At 49.0% G+C, this 20,491-nt stretch overlaps 1 protein-coding gene across 8 annotated transcripts in view; it reads left to right on the plus strand.

Annotated features, from left to right (window-relative positions):
- ATP9B (ATPase phospholipid transporting 9B (putative)) overlaps window positions 1-20,491 on the plus strand; it is a 118,247-nt gene that overhangs the window by 3,148 nt on the left and 94,608 nt on the right. For all 8 annotated transcript variants that reach the window (XR_006680662.1, XR_006680663.1, XM_004715925.2 and 5 more), the window contains exons 2-4: window positions 7,610-7,783; window positions 11,205-11,355; window positions 13,644-13,757. Coding sequence is in view for 6 of the 8 variants with exons in the window: in XM_004715925.2 (XP_004715982.2) it covers window positions 7,610-7,783; window positions 11,205-11,355; window positions 13,644-13,757 (439 nt within the window). In the remaining 2 variants the exon portion in view is untranslated. The remainder of the gene's footprint in view (window positions 1-7,609; window positions 7,784-11,204; window positions 11,356-13,643; window positions 13,758-20,491) is intronic.

Raw genomic sequence — 20,491 nt, forward strand, 5'->3', positions numbered from 1 at the left:
TCAGACATTTCCAGCCATTTTTTGTTTGAATAGCCTCTGAGTTCCACACACTCTCCTATCTTGATGCATTGAGACCACATTTTTAGAGCTTGTTTCTAGTTCCATAGAACTTTGAGCGCTGTTCATTTGTGTGTTCATCCATTTCCTCTTGTGCTGTCGTTTTAAGGTCGGGTTCTTCTGTCTCTTCTCCTCTGTGGAGGAGTCCATCCACTGTATTTTCAGTCTGTAGCATATATTCCCATATGTACTCAGCCTACCAACCCTTTTCAGAAACAAAATTATTCAGTAGATGCACACACACAGCAGTGAACAACTTTTATGTGGTAGCCCTTCATGCAGGACTGAACATGGGTGTTTTTTGCAGCCTCTCACGATCATTCTAGCACCCCCCTGAGGGTGGTGTCTTTGACTTAACTACGAACACGGTGTTTTGTAGTTTGAAAACATCCATTTGGTTCTTTATGTTAGCTGTTTCTTTGCCGAGACTTTCAGTGTTTTTTCTTGATTTCATGAGTTACTTGCCCACTGACCATGTTTCTGGTGTGCATTTTAAAATCCTTTCTCATTTGCCCTTAACACCTCAGTCATCTTGATGTTGCTGGCTGTTGCTTTTCTGCTCATTGAAGGTGAGATTTTTTTCCTGGAGTTTGGTATCGGGAATGATTTTGACCGGATCTTAGATGTAGGCGTGTTTGGCTGTGAGGCTCTGGACCTTCTTCAGTCTGTTTTCCCAGGCCTCTTCTGAGTTGTGGGGGATTTGCTAGGCGCAGCCTCTTGACTACCTGAATTCCTGTTGACGTTGTGGACAGGGGCATGTCCTTTACTGCTGGGGGTGAGGTGGGGTTTTGGGCCCACTAGGTTTCTGGAGTGAGGGGGTGGTGTGTTAGGAGACAACTCTCACGCTGCCTCCACCACATGGCAAGGTAGCTTTGTCACCTGTTGCTGGAGGATGGTCAGGTGCTAGCTCTCACTGGGTACGAATTCTCAGGGCTGACACAGGCATCTTGGTACCTCTTGTTGGAGGGGACGTCTAGGGTCCCTTGTATCTCACAGTGATCTATGGGAGGGTGGAGGTGCCAGGGTCCCAGGTGCCATCGCTCGACTTTCCTGCTGCCATCCAGTGAGGGAAGGGTGTCTCCTTGCTTTCCAGTGTGGGCTGGGGCTAGGAGTCCTGTCGTCCCTGTGCGCGGCTGCCATTTTCCTGCCTGTTTGACATTGGTTCTCTGCGTTGCTGGCTCTGCTGCTAACAGGGAGACAGAGGGAGGCGTGAGGGCTGCTCTGTGGCTTGTGCCTTGAGCCCTAGCTCCCAGCCCAAGGGAGCCCCCCCTCTCCTTTCCCAAGCCGGTCATGCCTCTTGCATGCCTCACACCCCAAGTTTCAGGAGTGCTTGCTAAAAGAAATGGGAAGGGCTCTCCTCCTCCTTGGCCTGAGGCCGGAGGGGAGGGGGCTAGGTAAACTAAATGGTGGGCCATATCTGACCCCCTGTGGCCTCTCTGTTGCCATGAGGCAGGAGTCAGACATACCTATACCTCCATCCTTCTTTACCTGCTCAGACAACAACCTTGTGCTTGGGTTGATCATTTGTTGCAGTGGCCACAGAACTCAAACAGTACTCAGGAGTCAGGGGTTTCGGAGGGCAGTTAAATGGTTACCACAAGTCAGGACCTGAAAGCAGTCAGGATGCAGTCGTGGTCTCAGCTAGCCGCCAAGTCTCTCACTGGTTCTCTGCCTCTCAGCCACGCCGTAGCCAAGTCTCAAGTCATTTGTCGCTCAGCCACTTGATAAACCCTTGGCCTTTGCCTCTGTGGCCAGGAAAACAGCCTGCCTACCTGTCTGCCTCCCCACAGTTCCCTGGTCTCAGGCCAGATGAGAAGGCACCCATACATGTCTCAGCACTGCTTCTCTGAGTCTCTGTGCCACAGTTTGTGATGGATCTGGTGTCAGTGGTCTCCAGCACTTGAGACAAGAATCTTGAATGGGTCCTTCCAGGGTCCATAGGGCTCCCCTTTCTGCCGCTGCCTGCTCCTTACCACCAGGGGGGGTGGTCTTAAAAACTGACTAGTTTACTCTCCGAGTATTTACACATGCCCTGTTGGCATATTCCCACCCAGTCATTGATTGGGTGGGAGTTACAGAGATTTATGTAGAAGAGCCATCTTAAGAAATTTCACTTCACCATAGACTGCATAACAGGCCACACTAATTTCACATATTAAGCCACTTAGTGAGTAGGTTTCATAAAAACAAGTGTTCTATAATATAATGACTTTTCTAATATTTCTATTTGGGAGAACTATCAGTAGAATATAGTTAGAAAAAAACTTTTAAATGTTAGGTAATTGATTGATTGCCTTATCTTTACTGACATCAGACTTTCCTGTTCTGAGGTCCTTAGTGGTCCCACTGGCCACAACGCTCATCTGTGGAGGGCGGGCAGCTCTGAGACAGCTCCTGCCTCTGTCTGGCTACACAGAAATGCCTCGTGTCTGTGGGCTGTGGTAACGTGTTCTCAAAGCCTTGGAGTTTTTAATTCTCTTGTAGTGAATTATCGACCTGTACATTCTATGTAGTTAGTACATATGGTAAGTTGTTAACACTTGTATAAAGCAGGCTTTATGAAAATTCCCCACACATTCATTTGATTGGATGTATGGTTTAATAAATGTTTGAAATTACACTGTTGGCTTTGTCCTGGTGGATGGTGATGCCCGTGTTTTACATGCACTTTGTGCATAGATGTGCTACTCCAAGCACTTACTCGTTCTCGGCAGGGCACTGCCTAGCCAAGATAATTTCCTAGACATGCAAGTGAAACATCGATTTCTTCATTGCCTGGCAAATAAGTGTGATGCCTTGTTCCCATGCGAGTAGCATTGTAGAGGTCATCTCTGCAGCTGGGCGAGTGAGGAGCGGGCAAGCCGTCTAGCTGGTTGCACTCTCCCGTGCCCGTCCTGTGCCTTGTTGACTGTGGTTGCCCGCTGCCTGCACGGAGTCCTGCATAGTGTCCTAGGCCCCCTTTGTCCACCATGCTGGATCCAAAGAGGTTTGTGCTGAAAGCAGAGGAAAGAGTATGTCTGAAGGCATGTGAAAACGCGTGTCTGTCTCATAGAGGTCATGCTATTTTTCAGTGCTCATTTTGGCATGGGCTTTTACCTTTACAGTTTTGGCCTAGTAAGGACTGCCTTACTCAGCAGGCAGTGCCTTTCCTTTTCGTAGTTCTTCACAGTTGTGCGTGCGCGCGCACACTAGTTCAGGGTGATTCTAAAGAATGTTTTTTCAAATTGCCTACGATGCCTTGGAATCATGCATTTCTAGGGTCTGCCAGAATTTTGGGACGCCCTGGCGGTACAGCGGTGAAGCCATTGACTGCATTGAAAGGCCATTGGTTTGAGCCCTCCAGCCGCTCCTTGGGGAAAGGTGTGGCGGTCTGCTTCTGCCTTGAGACCGGGCACCCCCTGCTGGTCCCAGAGGCCGCTGTGCCTCAGAATTGAGCAATGACTCTGGTTTATTCATGGAGGAACGAGCATTTCCTTGAAAAGGGGGTCCACGGTTCACCTACAGAAGTGTTCCTTTAATTACTGCGACAGCTGGCGGTGCTGCCATGAAGCCAGGCTTGACGAGAGAGAGGGTCATGTAGGCAGGCAGTTATTGTGTCCTGAGCTGATGGTCTGTATATATTCACGGCCTGCCTATGCATGTACACAGTATGGGACATTGGACCCTAATCTCTTATTGGAAGTGTCTCCCAGTTTACATGTAGACTTGGTGTAGTTCCTCACGTCGAGAAATGGGTTTAGGTTTCAATAAGGATAGCTATGGATACTGCATAAGGATGGGTAAAAAAATATTGTCCCAAAGTCAGAAATTTTTGTTTTAAATAATTCAAAATGTGAAGCAAATGTTTCTCAACATATCTTCAATCTAGGCCCGTGTTTCTGAAGGTGGCCCTTCTGTTCCTAACCCTCCTGAAGAAATGGCACCATTCAGTTTGCACACCTCAAGATGGGAGGTTTGGCATCCTAACAGGACTCACATTGTGTTCCTCTTATACGTTCCTTGAGTTTGGGAACAAAAAGAAGTCTGCAGGGGTCAGATTAGGGCTGTAGGGTGGGCAGCATCAGGCTGGCCAGTGAAATCTGACAGGAAGGCTCCGGCTCCCTCCCTCTGAGAATGAGCAGCCCACTGTCGGGGTGGCAACCTCGGTGCAACTTTCCTGGCCCTTGTAGCATTTGTAGCGGTTTCCTGGCTTCTTAAAGCTCCAAATAGGTCCCTTGACGGTCTTGGGTCTGCCAGGATTACCTCGTTAGAACCCCCAGACCCTCCTAGCTGACCCAAACAGATCCTTTCGGAAGCCACTGTTTGATTGGACCTTCTATTTATTATTCATGAGAGCTTTCCTGCAGTCATCCTGGTCATAGGCATGCTTAAGACAGGCATACGCCACATTTTCTGTGGTGTACATGCTAGTTAGCGTACATGTGCTGGAACACTGGCCACCACTCTTGACTTGCCCTCCCAGTACCTCTCTGCTGGCCGTCCCCCCAGCCTGGTTTTGCCACTGAGCCCCGGGTGTTGTCCCAGCCTCTGCTCCCTTCCTTCTTTGACCACTTCCTGGCAAGTCTCCCTTCGGCTGCAGGAGGCCCCGTCCCCCTCTGTGCTGTGCTTAGGTCACAGGCTCCCCCTGGGTTGCTGCTGACCCCCCAAGGTCCTGTTGACTTTGCAGCTATGTCTGATCCAAGAAGGAGAGCCGTGTCTATTTCTGACTGTTAACATGCAGGTGAAGGAGACATGTTTTCTTAAAAGAGGCTTGAGGGTTAGGCATATCTAAAATGTATTTCCCCTTTATCATCGCTTGAGTTTTCAGAAACGTTTCAGTGAAGCCAATGGATACTGAGTGTAAGACGACATTGGCCGCCCCTTATTGTGGGGACCCACTTTCCTGCGGCAGGCCATGTAGGCAGGTGCCTCCCGCCTGGTTTTGTGGCACGACTGCTCCTGCTTGTCCCCATGGCCGCGCCGGCTGCCTTCCCCACTCCTCAGCACTGGTGCGCTCCACTCGAACGCCTCGTCTGTCGGCTTTGTTCACATTGTTTTCACTCGTTTTAAAAATATGTTTCCAGAATTATACTTAATTGCTGGAAACGTTGACTTTTCTTGAGTGACAAACCAATTAAGTGTGTATGACACCGGGCAACAAAGACACTTAAGATTCCGTGCTTATCCTGTCTCTGCAAAAATCCATTATTCATCATCTTACTGTTTTTCAATACTGAGGTAACATTTTCAATACAATAGGAAAATTGCTTTGGAAATGGAATAACTTGCTTGCCAGCTCACAGGCTCCTTCTTGGCACCCAGGGTTCCTGACACCCGCTGACGCTCATTGTCTTCTCGAGCCAGGGTGCACCGGCGGGGGCCCCCAGCCTCGAACTGGAGAAGACTGCATTCTCTTGAACGGAACAAAATCATGGGGAGAACTTAATGAACGAGGCTAACATGCTCATTTTGTGTATGGTCGCTTTCCATTTTAATTGCATTTTTGTATAAAAATCCATTTGCTGTTTGGCTGTTTTAAAAGACAAGGTCTTACAAAAAGGAATGTTTAAGGGAGCAGATAGCACCCTGCTGTTTGCAGATACGCATTCCCTGGGCCCTTTTTGGCCTGAAGTGTATGCAGGTACTGTGCACCTGTGCTCGAGTGAGAGGCCAGGGAAGGGCACTTCCGGGACCCGGCCCTGGAAACAAGGGTCCCCATGTGAGAGTGCCGGGCTCTTTGGGACTGCACTGCACAGTCCATGCTATGTGGCCAGGGTCTGTGCACGCTGTTCACGTCCTTTGGACACTTCAGACTTGGAGTGGAAGTTCATTCACGTTAATTAAAGGCTTTTGCTACCTCTTAACAAATCATTCGCTAGAGAGGTTGTTGCATTCTTATCAGCAGATAAGAATGCCTGTTCACCCAAGACTGAGTGTTAAAAATGATTTTTTTTCCAACTGATAAACAAGACCTGCTTTCCTCTTGTTTTAATTTGCATATTCTAAAAGTCCTCTGTGAAAACAGAAACATCCCTCCCTGGTCAAAGCCTCCTGACCAGGCTTCCAGCCTGCTACTGCCCAGGGAGGGCGAAGCCGAGACGGCCTGCTCCGTGCCCAGGAGGTGGGGCATCTGTGTTACCCACAGCACCTGTCCTGGCAGGCACAGGAGCCGGCTCTCAGTCTCCGTGAACCTGCCACCTGGTGGGGGCAGGGCTCACTGCCGGCTGTATCTAGGGCTGTGGCTATAATCTCTACATCCTACCTGGAATCTGGCGATAAGCAGTATGGGGGAGGGTTGCTATGAGTCGGTGGCAGTGAGCTTGGTTTGTCTTTGGGGAGCCTTGCTGTGTAGGAGCCTTGCTGGTGTCGTGGTTACCCATTGGGCTGCTAATTGCAGTTTGAAACCAAACCAGCTACTCCACGGGAGAAAGTCCGGGCTTTCTCCTCCTGTAAAGAATTGCTGTCTTGGAAACTCACAGGGGCAGCTCTCCCTGTGCTATAGTGTCTCTCTGAGGCGACGGCAGTGATATAGCAATTAGACTACAGAGAAAAGTTCTTTGCAAATAGATGTTACTGGAAATCCTCTTGCATGCAAATTAAAGTGGGGAGTGAGTAACTCTTGGTGGTGGGTCACATTGGGTGCCTTCTGAAGACTGTAGGTCTGTGTCCCCTGTCACCTCCCCTCCCCCCAAGGGAATGTTGGATTACATGAGGCAGCGCCTGCTGAGTTTCCACAGGGCTTCTAACCTATGGCCACCTCCCAGTGGGGGTTCTGAGTGTCGTCCACCCTGCTGCTTCTGACTCACAGTGACCCTGAGTGGCAGCCCCAGAGAACGGGCATCTGGGGCCCTGGGTGGGTATGAGCGGGTCATTGGGCCTTTGCTCCCAGGGAGCTCACCTTTGGGTTAGAATCTGGGTGCCTAACCACCACACCCACCAGGGCCGCTCCTCCAAAAGGCACGTTTTTAGTTTAAAAGGTGACCTGTGTTTGTGGTCGAAGAAAGGAAGGGTGAGGGGGCCGTGCTGATGCAGGCTGTCACCTGGGACTCGACGAGGGTTGTGGGCCCAGCAGCGTGCTGGTGGTGGGGGAGGTTTGTGGGATAGAGTAAAAGCCAGACAGGGAAAGAACACTTGGGGCATAGGGACTGCGGCCCTGCCTTTCAGTGTAAAGACAGCGTCCTCTTGTCAAAGGTGCTGGCGAATGCTGCCACACAGTGAGTGAGTGCTTACACAGTACGTGTCTGGGGAATGGAGCGGGGGTGCTATTAGGGGTATTTCAGACTGTGTCTGACCTGGGTTGCTGAACTAAGTACCTTGGGTGTCACTGGCAGCCTTGTCAGGTGTGCTGGCCACCCCAACCTAGGCCTCCCACGTGATTGCATGTAGGCTTGCTGGTGGCTCCTTGGGCAGTTGGCCCTTCCTGGCCCTTGGCTGTGCCCTTGTGCTAACTGCAAAGCGGACAGCCCCACTGAGCCCAGTTCCAGGGCCCTTCGGGACTGAGAGTGAGGGGAAAGCTCACTTAGTGCCCCAGAGTGAAACAGCGTCACCACAGAACTCTTCCTGCACTAACCAGGTACCAGCTGGAGGACGAGTCCGCCCATTTGGATGAAATGCCTCTGATGATGTCTGAAGAAGGGTTTGAGAACGATGAAAGCGATTACCACACGTTGCCGCGAGCCAGGGTAGCGCGCAGAAAGCGAGGCCTGGAGTGGTTGGTCTGTGGCGGCTGGAGGTCCCTCTGCACCAGGTTTGTGCCCGGCCTCGGCCTCGACCCCGACCCCGACCCCACCCCGACCCCTGGGAGCATGGGCTCAGCGGCTGTCTCCCAACTCCTTCTCCCTGCAGGTTCCTCCTCCTGTCAAACAAGGGAGGCTATCACTCTATCACTGGCCGCTCACCACACAGGGCTGGCCTGCCCACGGTGCTCACTCAAGGGGGCCTCAGCATGTGTGTGGGGAAATGATGTGAAAAGTAATGACATTCTTCGTGGACCTGTGGAAACCTCCCTATAAGTGTGATTCTTCTTCTAGCGTGTCAAGTTTTTCAGTCAAACCAAAGATGGCACTTTGTAAATGACATCATGGAGAATGTTCATAATGCCAGTCATACAATAATGCTAGTCTAGAAGGGAGGGAGAACTCAGCTTGTTGTTTATGAGAAGTTTTAGTGCCTTACAGAAGGGGAAAATGAGTGATCCTCTGGAGAATGAAAGCAAAGCAGGGTTTATTTGGTCACCGTGTTGACGTTCCTAAGTGGTGTTTCTCTTCCATTTATAATTGCACCTTGATCCACAGAGTTACGTCAGGGGCCTATACAAATTCAAGTTAATGTTAAGGCTATTGCAGCTCCTATTAGACAGCTTTAATGCTTGGACTTGCATTAAGTGTTTCCAGCTGACTGACCCAGAGAGAGATCTAGGTCCACCTGTGGTAGAGTGACCTACGCTGCCTGCATGGGCACGGAGATTGGAGCCTGATGCGGGGTCCCCGTTGTGTCTGCTAATCCTCCACACTCTGCTGCCTTTTCAAAATGGCCCGCGTGTCTCACCCTTGCCACTGTAAAGCCATCCGGTTCGTATCTGCATGTTCCTTGTGGCTTGGGTTAGCCCTATGTATTGATTGGGGCGGGCATTGACACCTGGATCATGGGAAGTCTTCCAGACAGTGCCTCGACACTCTGCAGGCCTTCAGCCTGTGTCTTGCAGTTCTAGGCACGCATGTCCTGTCCATGTTTGATTCATTACTGACCATTTCAATGTTCAAGAGATTCTGAGTAGAAAGACATTTTTAATTTTGGTTTCCGCATGTCCACTGCTAACATATAGCAACATGGTTGGTTTTTGTGGATTGATCTTGTCTTCTGCAGCCTTGCTAGGCTCACTTGTGCTTCCTGAGAGTGGTGTGGGAGCATTTACGCTGGCATCCTGTGAAGAGGGAGGGTCCTGCAAGCAGGGGGAGCGTGCGCCCTTCCTTCTCTGGCCCTCGGGGCTGACTGGAACATGCAGTGGCACAATTACAGCTCGTCCCTCCTCATTCTGTCCTGGTCCTGGTCCTGGTCCTGGGGAAGATGGGTCAGCCTTTCACCGTTATCAGTGTAAGGTGTCAGCTAGAGGGTGGGCTGGCCAGTGCTGGTGTGAGGGCTGTGGGTTAATGTGATATCTTGAGTATAGGAATGTTGGGTGGCACCGCCCATCACCCTGATGGTGGTAGTGGTGTCTGACCTGGAGGCTGGCTGTTAGTGAGTGTGGAAGGGAGGCAGCCGTGGGATGGCTGGCTGAAGCAGCAGCGCCCTACATCTGAGGAGGACACTGAGGTCACAGGAAGACTATGGACTGGTGGCCTTTAAGTGGGACTGTGTGTGGTGAGTGCCTGGCTGTACCTGTGCGGTGGTACTGACATGGGGAGTGAGAGGGTGAAGGATCAAGGTGTTTCTTAGTCCTGGGTGTGTGTGTGTGTGTGTATTATTTGGGACCTGAGCTATTTGTTAATTGGGATATCTCTGGTGCTAGGCAGTTCTGGAGGGCTCTAGGACAACCACAGCTGATATGGGCACACCTGGCTAAGGAGGAAGGTGGGCAAGGGTTCTGATGGGCACTAATGAGGCAGGTGTGGACAGGGTGAACTAATGGAATGGACTTTGAGGGGCAGCAGATGGCTTGGAAGTGGGACCCAGCCGATGAGCCAGGGTTGTCGGGCATTGCTCAGTCCTTTCTGATCTGCGTGAGCCAGCCCAGCAGTAAGGAAGAGTGCCCCCGCGTGCCCATGCTGCCATCTCTGAGCAAACCGCCAGCCCTCCAATGAGCAGCCGGTACCTCGCAGCTGCACCTCCAAGGCTCCTCACCAGTTCAGCAGGGGCCAAAAGGTGCAGTCCTGAGTATTATCCACCTTGTCCTAGTGCTGCATACAATGTTAATTTTCAGTTTTAACAGGATTCTGTTTTTACCCATGGAACATGACAGCCAGATTTTGGATTTCACTGTGATGTGTCCTTTACTTAATGAAGGCATTTGAAACTAGGTGCTGGAGCAAAAACACCCGTGTGCCAGACAGTACACTTAACCTAGATTGGTCTCACCTCTGGGTTTTTGCTAAGCTTTTAGTTTGGGGGTTGAGGTCTCTTACCCTTTGTAAGTGTTGACACTGTCATAGCCAGCCTTGGTGAGCTGCAAAGATTTCTGTGTTTTTGTGCAGATTCTGGGAGCAGGAAGCTGCTTTTCAAGTCAGTTTTCTAACTTCTCAGGCTGTTTGGCATAGGAAGACCCATGTTCTCTCCCCATTCCGTGGCCCTGAGTTCTGGGGAAGGCCCCTCGGAGCCCATGCTTTCCCTCTGTGTGTTGGATTGCCATCGCTGTGCCACGGCTCTTTGGTCTTCAATGGTCTCATCCTTACAAGACTGGGCCCCACTCATGGCTGTGACTTGGCATTTCCATGGGGCCATTGTCCTGAGTGGGAGCTATCTGCTGTTGGCTTGGTCACCAAAGGGCCTGCTGGGTACAGTGATGGCCCAACACTGGCTGCGTAGTATGAAAGGAGACGTGCTACATTTGCGGAGTGAGGTGACGGTGGCTATTTAGTGATGGTAGCCTTAGTGTCCCTTTGGGAATGGTGGCCTTTTGATGGGGCTAGATGAGTGACATCCAGTTTTCCATGGTTTGGATATGCTGTCGCATGGCTGGTACATCAAATGGCAGTACTCTTTGCAAGCGCAGAATTGAGCTGGAATTCTGAATGTTGTGTTAGTACAGCCAGAAAAGCCCTCCTTTGACCGGTGGGAAGTGGCCATTGCAGAGAAGAGAGGGGGTCAGAACCTGGATTGATTGCTGCCCAAGCGCCTTTGTCGCAGTGCACACTGCATCATGTTGAGAATCACCAGGGCCCGTCACTGTACCTGCCCCCCTTGCGGGCTTGGGGTGGTGGGTGGGTGGGTAGGGCACTGGCAGCTTCCCTGCAGGAGCGGCTCCTTGGGGGGAGCATTTCCCGAGGTCCTGGAAGCCCAGTGTTCAGGCTCTTCCTGTATGTGCACATCAGGTACGCATTTATGTGACTGACCCGTCTAAGGGGACCCCACAGAGAGCACTGGGTAAGCTGCTGGTATCCCCAGAGATGGTCCCTCGCACTGGGAACATGGGGCCAGCCACACACGCACATACTCTCTTTCGTTCCTTGCAGTTGCTGTGACTGGCTGGCCCATGTCTGTCAGAGGAAGAAGCAGTTGAAGGCACGCACCGTGTGGCTCGGGTGTCCTGAGAAGTGTGAAGAAAAACATCCCAGAAATGCCATAAAAAACCAAAAATACAACGTGTTTACCTTTATTCCTGGGGTAAGATTGTGCCAGCTTCCGCTTGTCCTGAAGAAGAAGCCTTGCTTAGCCACTGTTGGCCAACCTCGCCCCTGGCTCACCAGGTCTGGCGAGTCGAGTAGGTGTCCTGCTGGGAGCCATCGTAAATTGACTGGTGGGCCCAGCTCTTGAGGAGCACCGTGGAGATAGTGGGGGGAAGCCAAGGGGGAGCCATCCGTTTTGTCTGAATGAAGGAAAGGTGAGAGTGTGGTGCCGAAAGCTGGCCAAGGGACCTTATACTCAAAGTCGAGCTATTTTTACTACCCCTAATAAATAAGCAAAAATAACTAGAACGTGGAGACATTTCTAGATGTCTTCTTTTAAATTTAAATTTCAGGTGTGCCTCTATTGTGGTGTCATTAGTTATCTATAATGAGCTGTTTATGCTCGATTTAAATCTGAAAGCCTAATGATTTTCATCCTTTTCTGTTGCCATGCTATTTCTGGCTGGAGTCCCACCTGAACCTCCCTCCATGTGTGCAACCGTGGAGCGCCATGGTCTTTCTTTCCTGGTCAGGCTTCCCTCTCTTCCCAGCAAAGGGAGCTGGCCTGATGGTGCTTCTCCGTCAGCATTTTTAATGTGCTCAGGTATTGGCCTTGTTTCCATTTCCAGAGAAGCTCTGATTACTTGGAATGAGGGCTGATTTATCTTTTATATTTTAATTTAAATAATTATGCTGACCTTATATTGGGCATTGATTTTTTTCCCTCCATCCATCCAGTAGTTGGCAAATGCTTGATATCGAATATGTGTCTTTATGAAAACACACAGAACTAATGGCTTCATCATTAAGAGGCTCATCTCTTGGCAGGACCATGAAAGGTAACCTGTCAGGCAGATCCGCATTCTTATCTCGGTGGAATGAAGCTGTGTTCTCCTCAGGCTTAAATGGTTGCCTTCTCACAGAGGGGGCAGCCTGGCTCATTTCCCAAGTGGTCGCAGGGCACATGGAGTGGCAGGGCAGGGGTGGGCGTCTGAAGTGCAAGGCCAGAGAGGCATCTCACGGCTGGCTGGCTTCTGTGACCGCTGGGCCCTGACGCACCTGGGCATTGTCTGTAGAACGTAGCTTGTCTCTTAAATTAGTCTTTTCATCTAGAATGTAGTATTTTAGAAACATTTGGTAATTGCACAGTAGGAATTCTATTCCATTTTTAGCATGAATGGCAATTTCTGAATTGCTAATAGATATAATTTATGCTAACTGAGATTTTAAAGAAATCCGCGAGGAAAAAGAACGCTTTCTCTCCTGCTGAGATTAATTTATGAAATAATTCAAAACATTTTTAGGCAGCAATTGAACATGATTATGATTAAAAAACGTGTTATCAATGTAAGCGATTTTTCAATCACACATGTAACTGTGATGATGCAAATAACTTCAGTCTGTGAAAGCTCTGCTTCCAGAAGCCCTCAGTCTGTGCCGAGCACTTACCCTTCCACTCTCCACTTGGGGTTCCGGGCCGCCCCGCTCTGCGCAGAAGGCCTGTGAGGGAAGGAGATGAGGTGCAGTTGTGCGAGCTGCAGGCTGGCGACTTTGGCGAGTCTGCCAGCCCGACCCTCTACCATTTCCATTTCCAGTTTCAATCTAGCACTTTGGGACTTTTTGACAGAGATTGATTTTTATAGAAGATCTTGACTTTCCATCCTTAAAAAGAACTCTTATTTGAATTAGAAATCCAAGCCTGTAGTTTTGACGTTTCTGGAATTTTATTGAGGATAACATGATTTTATACTTGAAAGAACCAAGCCGCGAACCACAATGCTCTCCCTATTTCATGAAGTGAGGTTGTTAGCTGCTGTTCCCTGGTCACATGGGTGAGTCGGGGTGTGGAGGCACTGTGTGTCTCTGCAGACCGACTGCACTGCTCACATCGGGGAGGGACTGGCTCTGGGTTGTTTCGACATGTGCATGCCGAGCGTCGTGGAGGTGAGTGGAGGGGAAATGTCAAAAGAAAATGGACCACTAAATCTAAGAGTACATTTTTACAGTACTTGCAAGCTAGAATTGCTCTTTTTTCTTCAGTTTGTTCTTTGTTGGGGTAAACTTATTACTTCACATGAGGAGGTTTCAGAAAGCTCCTGGGGAAATGGAATTGGGAGGTGGTGAACTTTCTGAAGGACCCTGGAGTGTAAGGTCGCTTTGGGCAAGCCATTGCCAACGCTGCTCACTGCTGGCATCATGGCCCGACCTGGTGCTTGCTAAAGGGGGTGATCTGCTTGAAATGGCGCCCCTTGTAGATTTGTGTTAATTTTCTCTTTTCCTTTTTAGGTTTTATATGAACAATTCAAGTTTTTCTTGAACCTCTATTTTCTGGTAGTGTCCTGCTCACAGTTTGTGCCAGCCCTGAAAATAGGCTATCTCTACACATACTGGACTCCTCTGGTAAAAGAAAAAGACTTTTAACATTTAAGTTAAATGATTAAATGTCTTAACTTAAGATATTTAAGAACTGAGATTGTGAACAGATAAACTGATCAGATTTTGAAAACATGATATTGCCACTGTTTGTCATGGAATTTTTGTGAAAGGTTTTGAAGACCTCTGCAGTCTTATTCCTCGTCGCCCTGGAGAAAGTGTGGCAGCAGTCTGGTGCCAGCCGAGTCCCAGGACCCGGGTGGCTCCTCAGTCCTTTGCTGGCTCTGGATGGACTGAACGGGCAGCCTGACCTAGGCACCCTCTATTAGCTGAGCGGGAGCGATGGAGCAGGCCTGCAGGCTCAGATCCATGTGGCTCCTGACGGGCAATGTGCCTTTGGTCAGTAAGACAGTCTCTGTCTGACGGCTCAAGATAGAGAGGGTTTAGAAAAGCAATTGGTACTTATTATTGAATGTTTCCATTTCAAAACTTGCCTTGGGTTTTGTTGTTTGTTGTCTTAGGCTGTGTTCTCTAGAGAAGCAAACCCAGTCAGTGTGTGTGTGTGTGTGTGTGTGTGTGTGTGTGTGTGTATATACACACACTCAGGCCCTTGAGTCCATTCCGACTCACAGCTATTCTGTGTAGAGTTTCTAAGACTGGGAATCTTTACAGAAACAGATAGCCTCATCCTTTTAACCCTCAGAGTAGCTGGTGGGTTTGAACTCTCAGTCTTGTTGTTAGCTGTCCACTGCTTACACACACACACACACACACACACACACACACACACACAGGTTTATATCAAGGAAGTGGCTCACACAGTTGTAGAGGTGGGCACGTTCCAAGTTCATGGGTCAGATACTCAGCTGGAGTTTTCTCCTGACTCACAGCTACAGGGGTTGACGAACCTAAGATCAGTAGGTCAGATGGCAAGCTTCTGAGTATAGAGGCCTGCCCCCCATCTCAGCACAGCCTCAGCATGGCGTGATCACAGCGTAGGAGTGACATCCCCCCTCCCCCCCAGCACAGCCTCAGCGTGGGGTGATCACAGTGCAACAGTGACACCCACCCTCTCCACCCCAACACAGCCTCAGCAGACAGTTTCTGAGCAGCAGCTGTGGACCCCTCTGCCTGGTTCGGCTTCTTCTCTTCTCAGGCACGCACTTCTCAGTGTGTCGGAGAGCTGGAAGATGGGGTTGCAGAAGGCTCCTAGAACAGGAGACATTGTTCCGGGCTGGCTTGTGTAGCAGCCTGTGTTAACATCAAGTTCAAGAATATTCGGTGACTCCTCTTCATGCAGACCAGTGCTTCCCAGAGTGGGCCATACCACCCTCCTGGGGAGCAGTGCTGGGATGACTGGGGCCCTACTGAAGTAGAAGCCTGCACTTTGCTCTGGGTGATGGGCAGCAGCACACGCATTTCTAACTGCCTGGGACACGGGGCCATTTGTTTTCTACACGGGGTGGAAAGTCTGATAAGTTTGGGAACAGAGGCTGGATTTGAGACATGAAAATAGATTTGCAGGGAACGTGACTAGGAAATTTGTGAAATGTCAGTGGGCGTCTAGGCTGGCGGTGGGAATTGAGGTGGGGTCCCATCTGCTGTGTGCATGGCTGTGGTTGTAGTGTAGCCATAGCCGTAGCCATCACCCCATCCTTGTGAGGGCAACTGGGGCCACCATTCCAAGACCTTCAGAATGGATCCAGCACTTTAGCTGAAAGCTTCTCATAAGGCAATGAGGACTGAGCACAAGTCTGCACAGTGCCCAGACTTATTACTGATTGAAACTTTAAGAAAAGTGAAATGTCTAACACTGAATGGATGTTTAAGCTAGGCTATATCCTGCACACCTACAGAACACTGTGAAGCTTTTTAAAAAATGACATTTTGAAAAGAATCATGCTGTAACTTTAAAGGTTTTATGTGAGAATAAATGAAAGGGGTGTTCAGCGAGATGTAGAACGACAGCCCATTTGCAAGGGTTTGAGCCACGTGTTAACAACAGATAGTCTTCTTTGTGTGGATTCCGCGGGAAGGGTTTGGTTTGATTTGGCCATACCTGAGGTGAATGCCTGCCTGTGCACCCCGGTGTATGCATTGTTTGTGTGTACTTATGTGTCTGCATGTGCAAGTTTCTGTTTGTGTGTGTATCTGTGTGTGCTTGTGTACATTTGTGCATGTGTTTGCACATGTGGGCCTTTGTGTTTGCATGTGTGGGTATGTTTGCATATGTGTGCGTGCGTGCGTGTGCACACATGCATATGCTTGTCTTTATATTTGTGTGTGTTTGTTTAGTCTGTTCACCAAGACAATAAAACATTTCTCTACTGTCTAGTTCTACTTTGAATTTTAAGCTTGAGGCTTTTTGAAGCATTGTATGAGTTTGTAGGTAAGCATTATGTTATATCAGGTAAATATGAGGTGCTTCAAAAAGTCCATGGAAAAATAGACTGAAAAGACAAACATTTGGTATCAAAAGGGCCGCATTTACTCTAGGATGAAGTTACAAAGGAGGAATGGAGATGGGGGCTAAGTGATGCTGCCCTGTAGGGATTGTAGTCAATGACATGAAACTAAGTGTGTGCCCATGGTTGAGTGGAAAACTGATCTGTTCTGGAAACTGTCATACAATTCACAGTTCAAAGCTTAAAATAATTAAACAATAAAAATAAAACCAGTTGCTGCCCATTGAAAACCACATAGGATTTTTACACGAGGCTTGGAGGCCCTTTTGCGTAGATCTCAAAGCTCATCACTTTGCCAGAGGGTCCCTTGTCCCTTGGTTCAGTGCCTTCTCCCGGATTGCTGATGACCATTGCCGTCAGTGTGTGCACCACTTGTGTGCATTGTAACCTCTGGTTCAGCAGAAACCTTAAATCTGGTGCTCAGTCCATGAAGCAGGCTTTCTCTTTTAACTAAATTGTGTTGTACTTTTTCTTAATAGCAAGAAGTAAACTGTAAACAAGTGATTTCATGGCACTATTGTGCTGCAGGTGACCTTTCACTGCTCATTTTTGCAACCGGTTTTCAAGGCATCGGTAGTGAAGCAGTGTCATGGGAGTAGGCGTGATTGTCCCCTCCCATCGGCTCTGTCTGCGGAGAGACCTCTTTGAAAAGAAGCCTGCTCTGTGCGTCTCTCACTCTGCGTCTTTCCCTAGAGGCAGCCACCAGAGAGGGCGCGAGGGTGGGCTTTCAGCCAAGGGTAAAGCCTCCATCCTTCTGCCCAGTCCGTCCATCTGTCCGTCTGTCTGTCTGTCCGTGTCTATGCTGGAGGTGCAGAACAGGGTGTGGAGAACTCCCACCAGCCACTCGTGGCCCCTTCTCCAGAGAAAGCCCTGCCTGCACCCACAGATCATGCCAGCCAAGATAAGCCTCAACTTGAAGGCACTCAGCTCCATCCATCTCTGTGGGTCAGCACCCACAGCTCCTGTGCAGAGGTGGCACCCGTCTCATACAGCCACTGAGGCATCAAAGAGGTCACTCACTAAAGTCCTTAGGCAAGCCCCTGACACCATAGTCCTTCAAAGGTCACTGTCCTCCGAGAAGCACCCTTGAATGTGTTTCCTTTTTACAGAAGAGCAGCCTGTTGCGTTGGCACTCAGCCCCGATGGCTCCTGGGCAGTGTGCGTCGATAAATAGCAGGAAAGAGGTGTACTTTGGCGACACAGGATTCAATCACAGGCTGTGGAAAGGTCATAGGAGATGCCTCCTGTCATCTGCCTGGCACCAGACTTGTGCTTAGATATTGCTGCTTTCAGATTGGCAGAATTTCCCAGTGACTGCTTAATTTTCCATCTGGATCTTTCTAGGTCGCGGTACTACAACCTGAATCTCTTACCCAGTTGTTGTCAGGAGTTACCCTGGGTAATTCCTGTTACCCACAAGTCAGGACAGCCCAGCTACTCCTGCAGCGAGACATACTTATCCCAATTCATCATAAATGACGCACTTGCTAAAACTCAGGCAAGCTGGCTATACCTCCCAGCTGATGCTCCTCACTAGACATTCTAGTACTGGCTGCATTCGTCCTCATCAACCACTCATCTCATCTCAGAGCTCAGCAGACGGGGCTCATCCAAATCCATCATCACCTCTCCTCTGAGGACCCAAATACCTGTTGGAAGATGGAGCACTCACTGCTGATGAAGCCATAACAACAGCTCTTCTCTACAGACGTGGTGGCTGGTCCTCCCACTCCAGTTACCTGTTCACATGAGGGGTGGGCGGGGGAATTGGCCTCAGACTAGTAGTGGGCTCCAGTAGTCCTTGCCTCTGACCAGGGCTGGACCTCTCCCTCGCCATTCCCTTCTCCAGTGTTCCCAGAAATGGGCACTTGTCCTCCTGGACTCAGTCGACCTTTGAAACAAACCCTGAAGAGTAGCATACCCTGGTGGTTCCTTTGACTCCTGAACTCAGAATTCGCCTCCTGGGTCAGGCACTGTGGATAGCAGATCCCCTGGGACTATGTGTGGGTGTCACATCTGCCTCCTGGGAATTCGCGGTAAACAGAGGACCAAGTCTGGTCGGTAATTCTTGTGTTGCAAAATACATCTTTCCAGTGGTGGTGGTTTGTACCTCTGTTTAAGTGCTGCGCCTTTAAGAATATTGCCTACAGCACATCCATACTGTGGGCAGCGGGTGCTCACCTCCTGTCTCAAGGTGAATCAGCCACCAACCGGATTTTAATAAATCAGATGTGTAAGAGCAAGTAGCCGCTTGCTGGGGTGCACAGGTGCGTGCTGCTTGCATTTGAAGGGCATGTTATACACGGGACTGAAACCAAGCTGTGCTACCCAAACCGTGATGCTGCTGCCCTTCCCCAAGATGCATCCTCAGAGAACAGGGACATCTTTAAAAATGGAAGAAGTACACTACTTGATCACAGGAATATACCATGGATTTATATTTCCCAAACCTCATCATTCCTTTTAGATTTCTCATAACCATGCTGGAATAAATATCTTTGTGTATAAATACTGCACACAGTTTTGGGTTTTTCCCTCTCCCTTAAGGGGCACGTGTTTAGACTGGAGACTGATGGACCGAGGTTCCCACACACACATCTGTTTCCCACACCTCTTTGTGCTGCTCTGATTCTTCATATTTACTGTCTTTTTGGTTTTTCTTCTAATGAAATGATGAAGGTATGCTCAAGATAAGGGTTCTTTTCTGCCCCATCCGCAAGCTAGCAGCCAGTGATGCATGCAGGGGACAGTAGATTATCGTATATAAATCTTTCGCATTCTCTGTAACAGCTGGTACTCTATCTGGGTGAAAGGTTGGGTGTGTGTCCCAAGAGTAGGAGAACCAGGTCAAGAATGTCCACTCTGGCTGCTTCTGTGCAACTCTGGGCTGGATGTGCAGTGAACAGGCCAGGCAAGCAAATGCGAGGACAACGTCTGCACGGGGGAAGAGGAAAAGCTTGCTCTATGCTTACAGGTGGCATGATGTATGCATAGAACATTCTATGGATTCACACACACAATGTATGGGAATTGGGAAATGAGTTTTGCAAGACTGCAGTATCCCAGATTAGTGTGAAAATCACATAACTTTATAACTAGCTAGCAATGAACTTCAGAAAATGAAATTAAGAAAGCAACCCTGTGATGGAAACATAGTGCATAGGAGTAAATTACCAACAGAAGTGCAAGATTTTATATTGAAAACTCAAAAATTTTGAAAAGAATTAAGGATCTAAATTGGTAGACAGTTGATGGGAAGATTTAATATTGTTACATGACATGACTCCTCAAATTGATGTATTGATTTGGTTAAATCACTATCAAAATCCTAGCAGGCACTTTTCTCCAAGGATCACTTGACAAACTTGACTGCAAGTTCAGTGACCACAGAGTAACCAAAAAGACCTTGGACGCAATGCACTTTGGAGACTCATACCTTGTTTGAAAAGTCAGTGGTTGAGAGTGTGGAGCTGCCCTGAGGGTAGACGGTTACATCCGAGGAAGGAGATTGAGAGGCCAGTCCCCATCCACGATCCACTTACTTCTGACAAGGATGCCAAGACAGCTTAATATTTTCCACTAACAGCTGGGATAACTTAATCTCTATAGGAAACAATGAAATTAGACCTACACCTCATGTCATATGCAAAACCTAGTTCCAAATGAGTGGAGATCCAAAGTAAGCAAGACAAACTCCTGGAAGAAGACCCACGAACCTTGATGTCATTGGACACTGGACGCCAACTTGACAGAAGAAAGTGGGTCAGTTGAGCTTCATGGCAGAGCACATGGGAAAGTGAAGAGATCCAAATGAACAGGAGAAGCTATTTGGTATGTTATTTGTACATATTTATCTGAAAGGGGATTTGTTAAGAGGTAACCCAATTAAACTGGCAAAGGATCTGAATATACTTTTCTCCAAAGAAGATCGACAGATGACTCATAAGCACTCCCATCAAGTGTTCAACACCCTTCGTCGCTGGAGAACTTTGACACAAAAGCACTTTTGAGGTGCCACATGCCACAGGATGACTGAGCAGGTTGAGGAGCCTGGGGAAATTAGAACCCTCGTCCATTGCTGGTGGAATGTAAGAATGGTGCAGGCTCTTTGGAAAACAATGTGGCAGTTCTCAGATGATTAAACAATTATTGTTTGGCACAAAACAGGTGTCAAATTGTGGGAGAGGTAATAGTGTTGGAATCTGCCCTCCTTCAGGGGGATAGTGACCAAGATCATCCCAATGCCAATCCTTAATGAGATGGAGGCCAGACATACCTCCACTCTGACCTGTCTAC

This window comes from Echinops telfairi, unplaced genomic scaffold (assembly GCF_000313985.2).
Source record: "Echinops telfairi isolate 266 unplaced genomic scaffold, ASM31398v2 ScPeMD7_7400;HRSCAF=8409, whole genome shotgun sequence".
In the NCBI taxonomy this organism is placed as follows: Eukaryota; Metazoa; Chordata; class Mammalia; order Afrosoricida; family Tenrecidae; genus Echinops; species Echinops telfairi.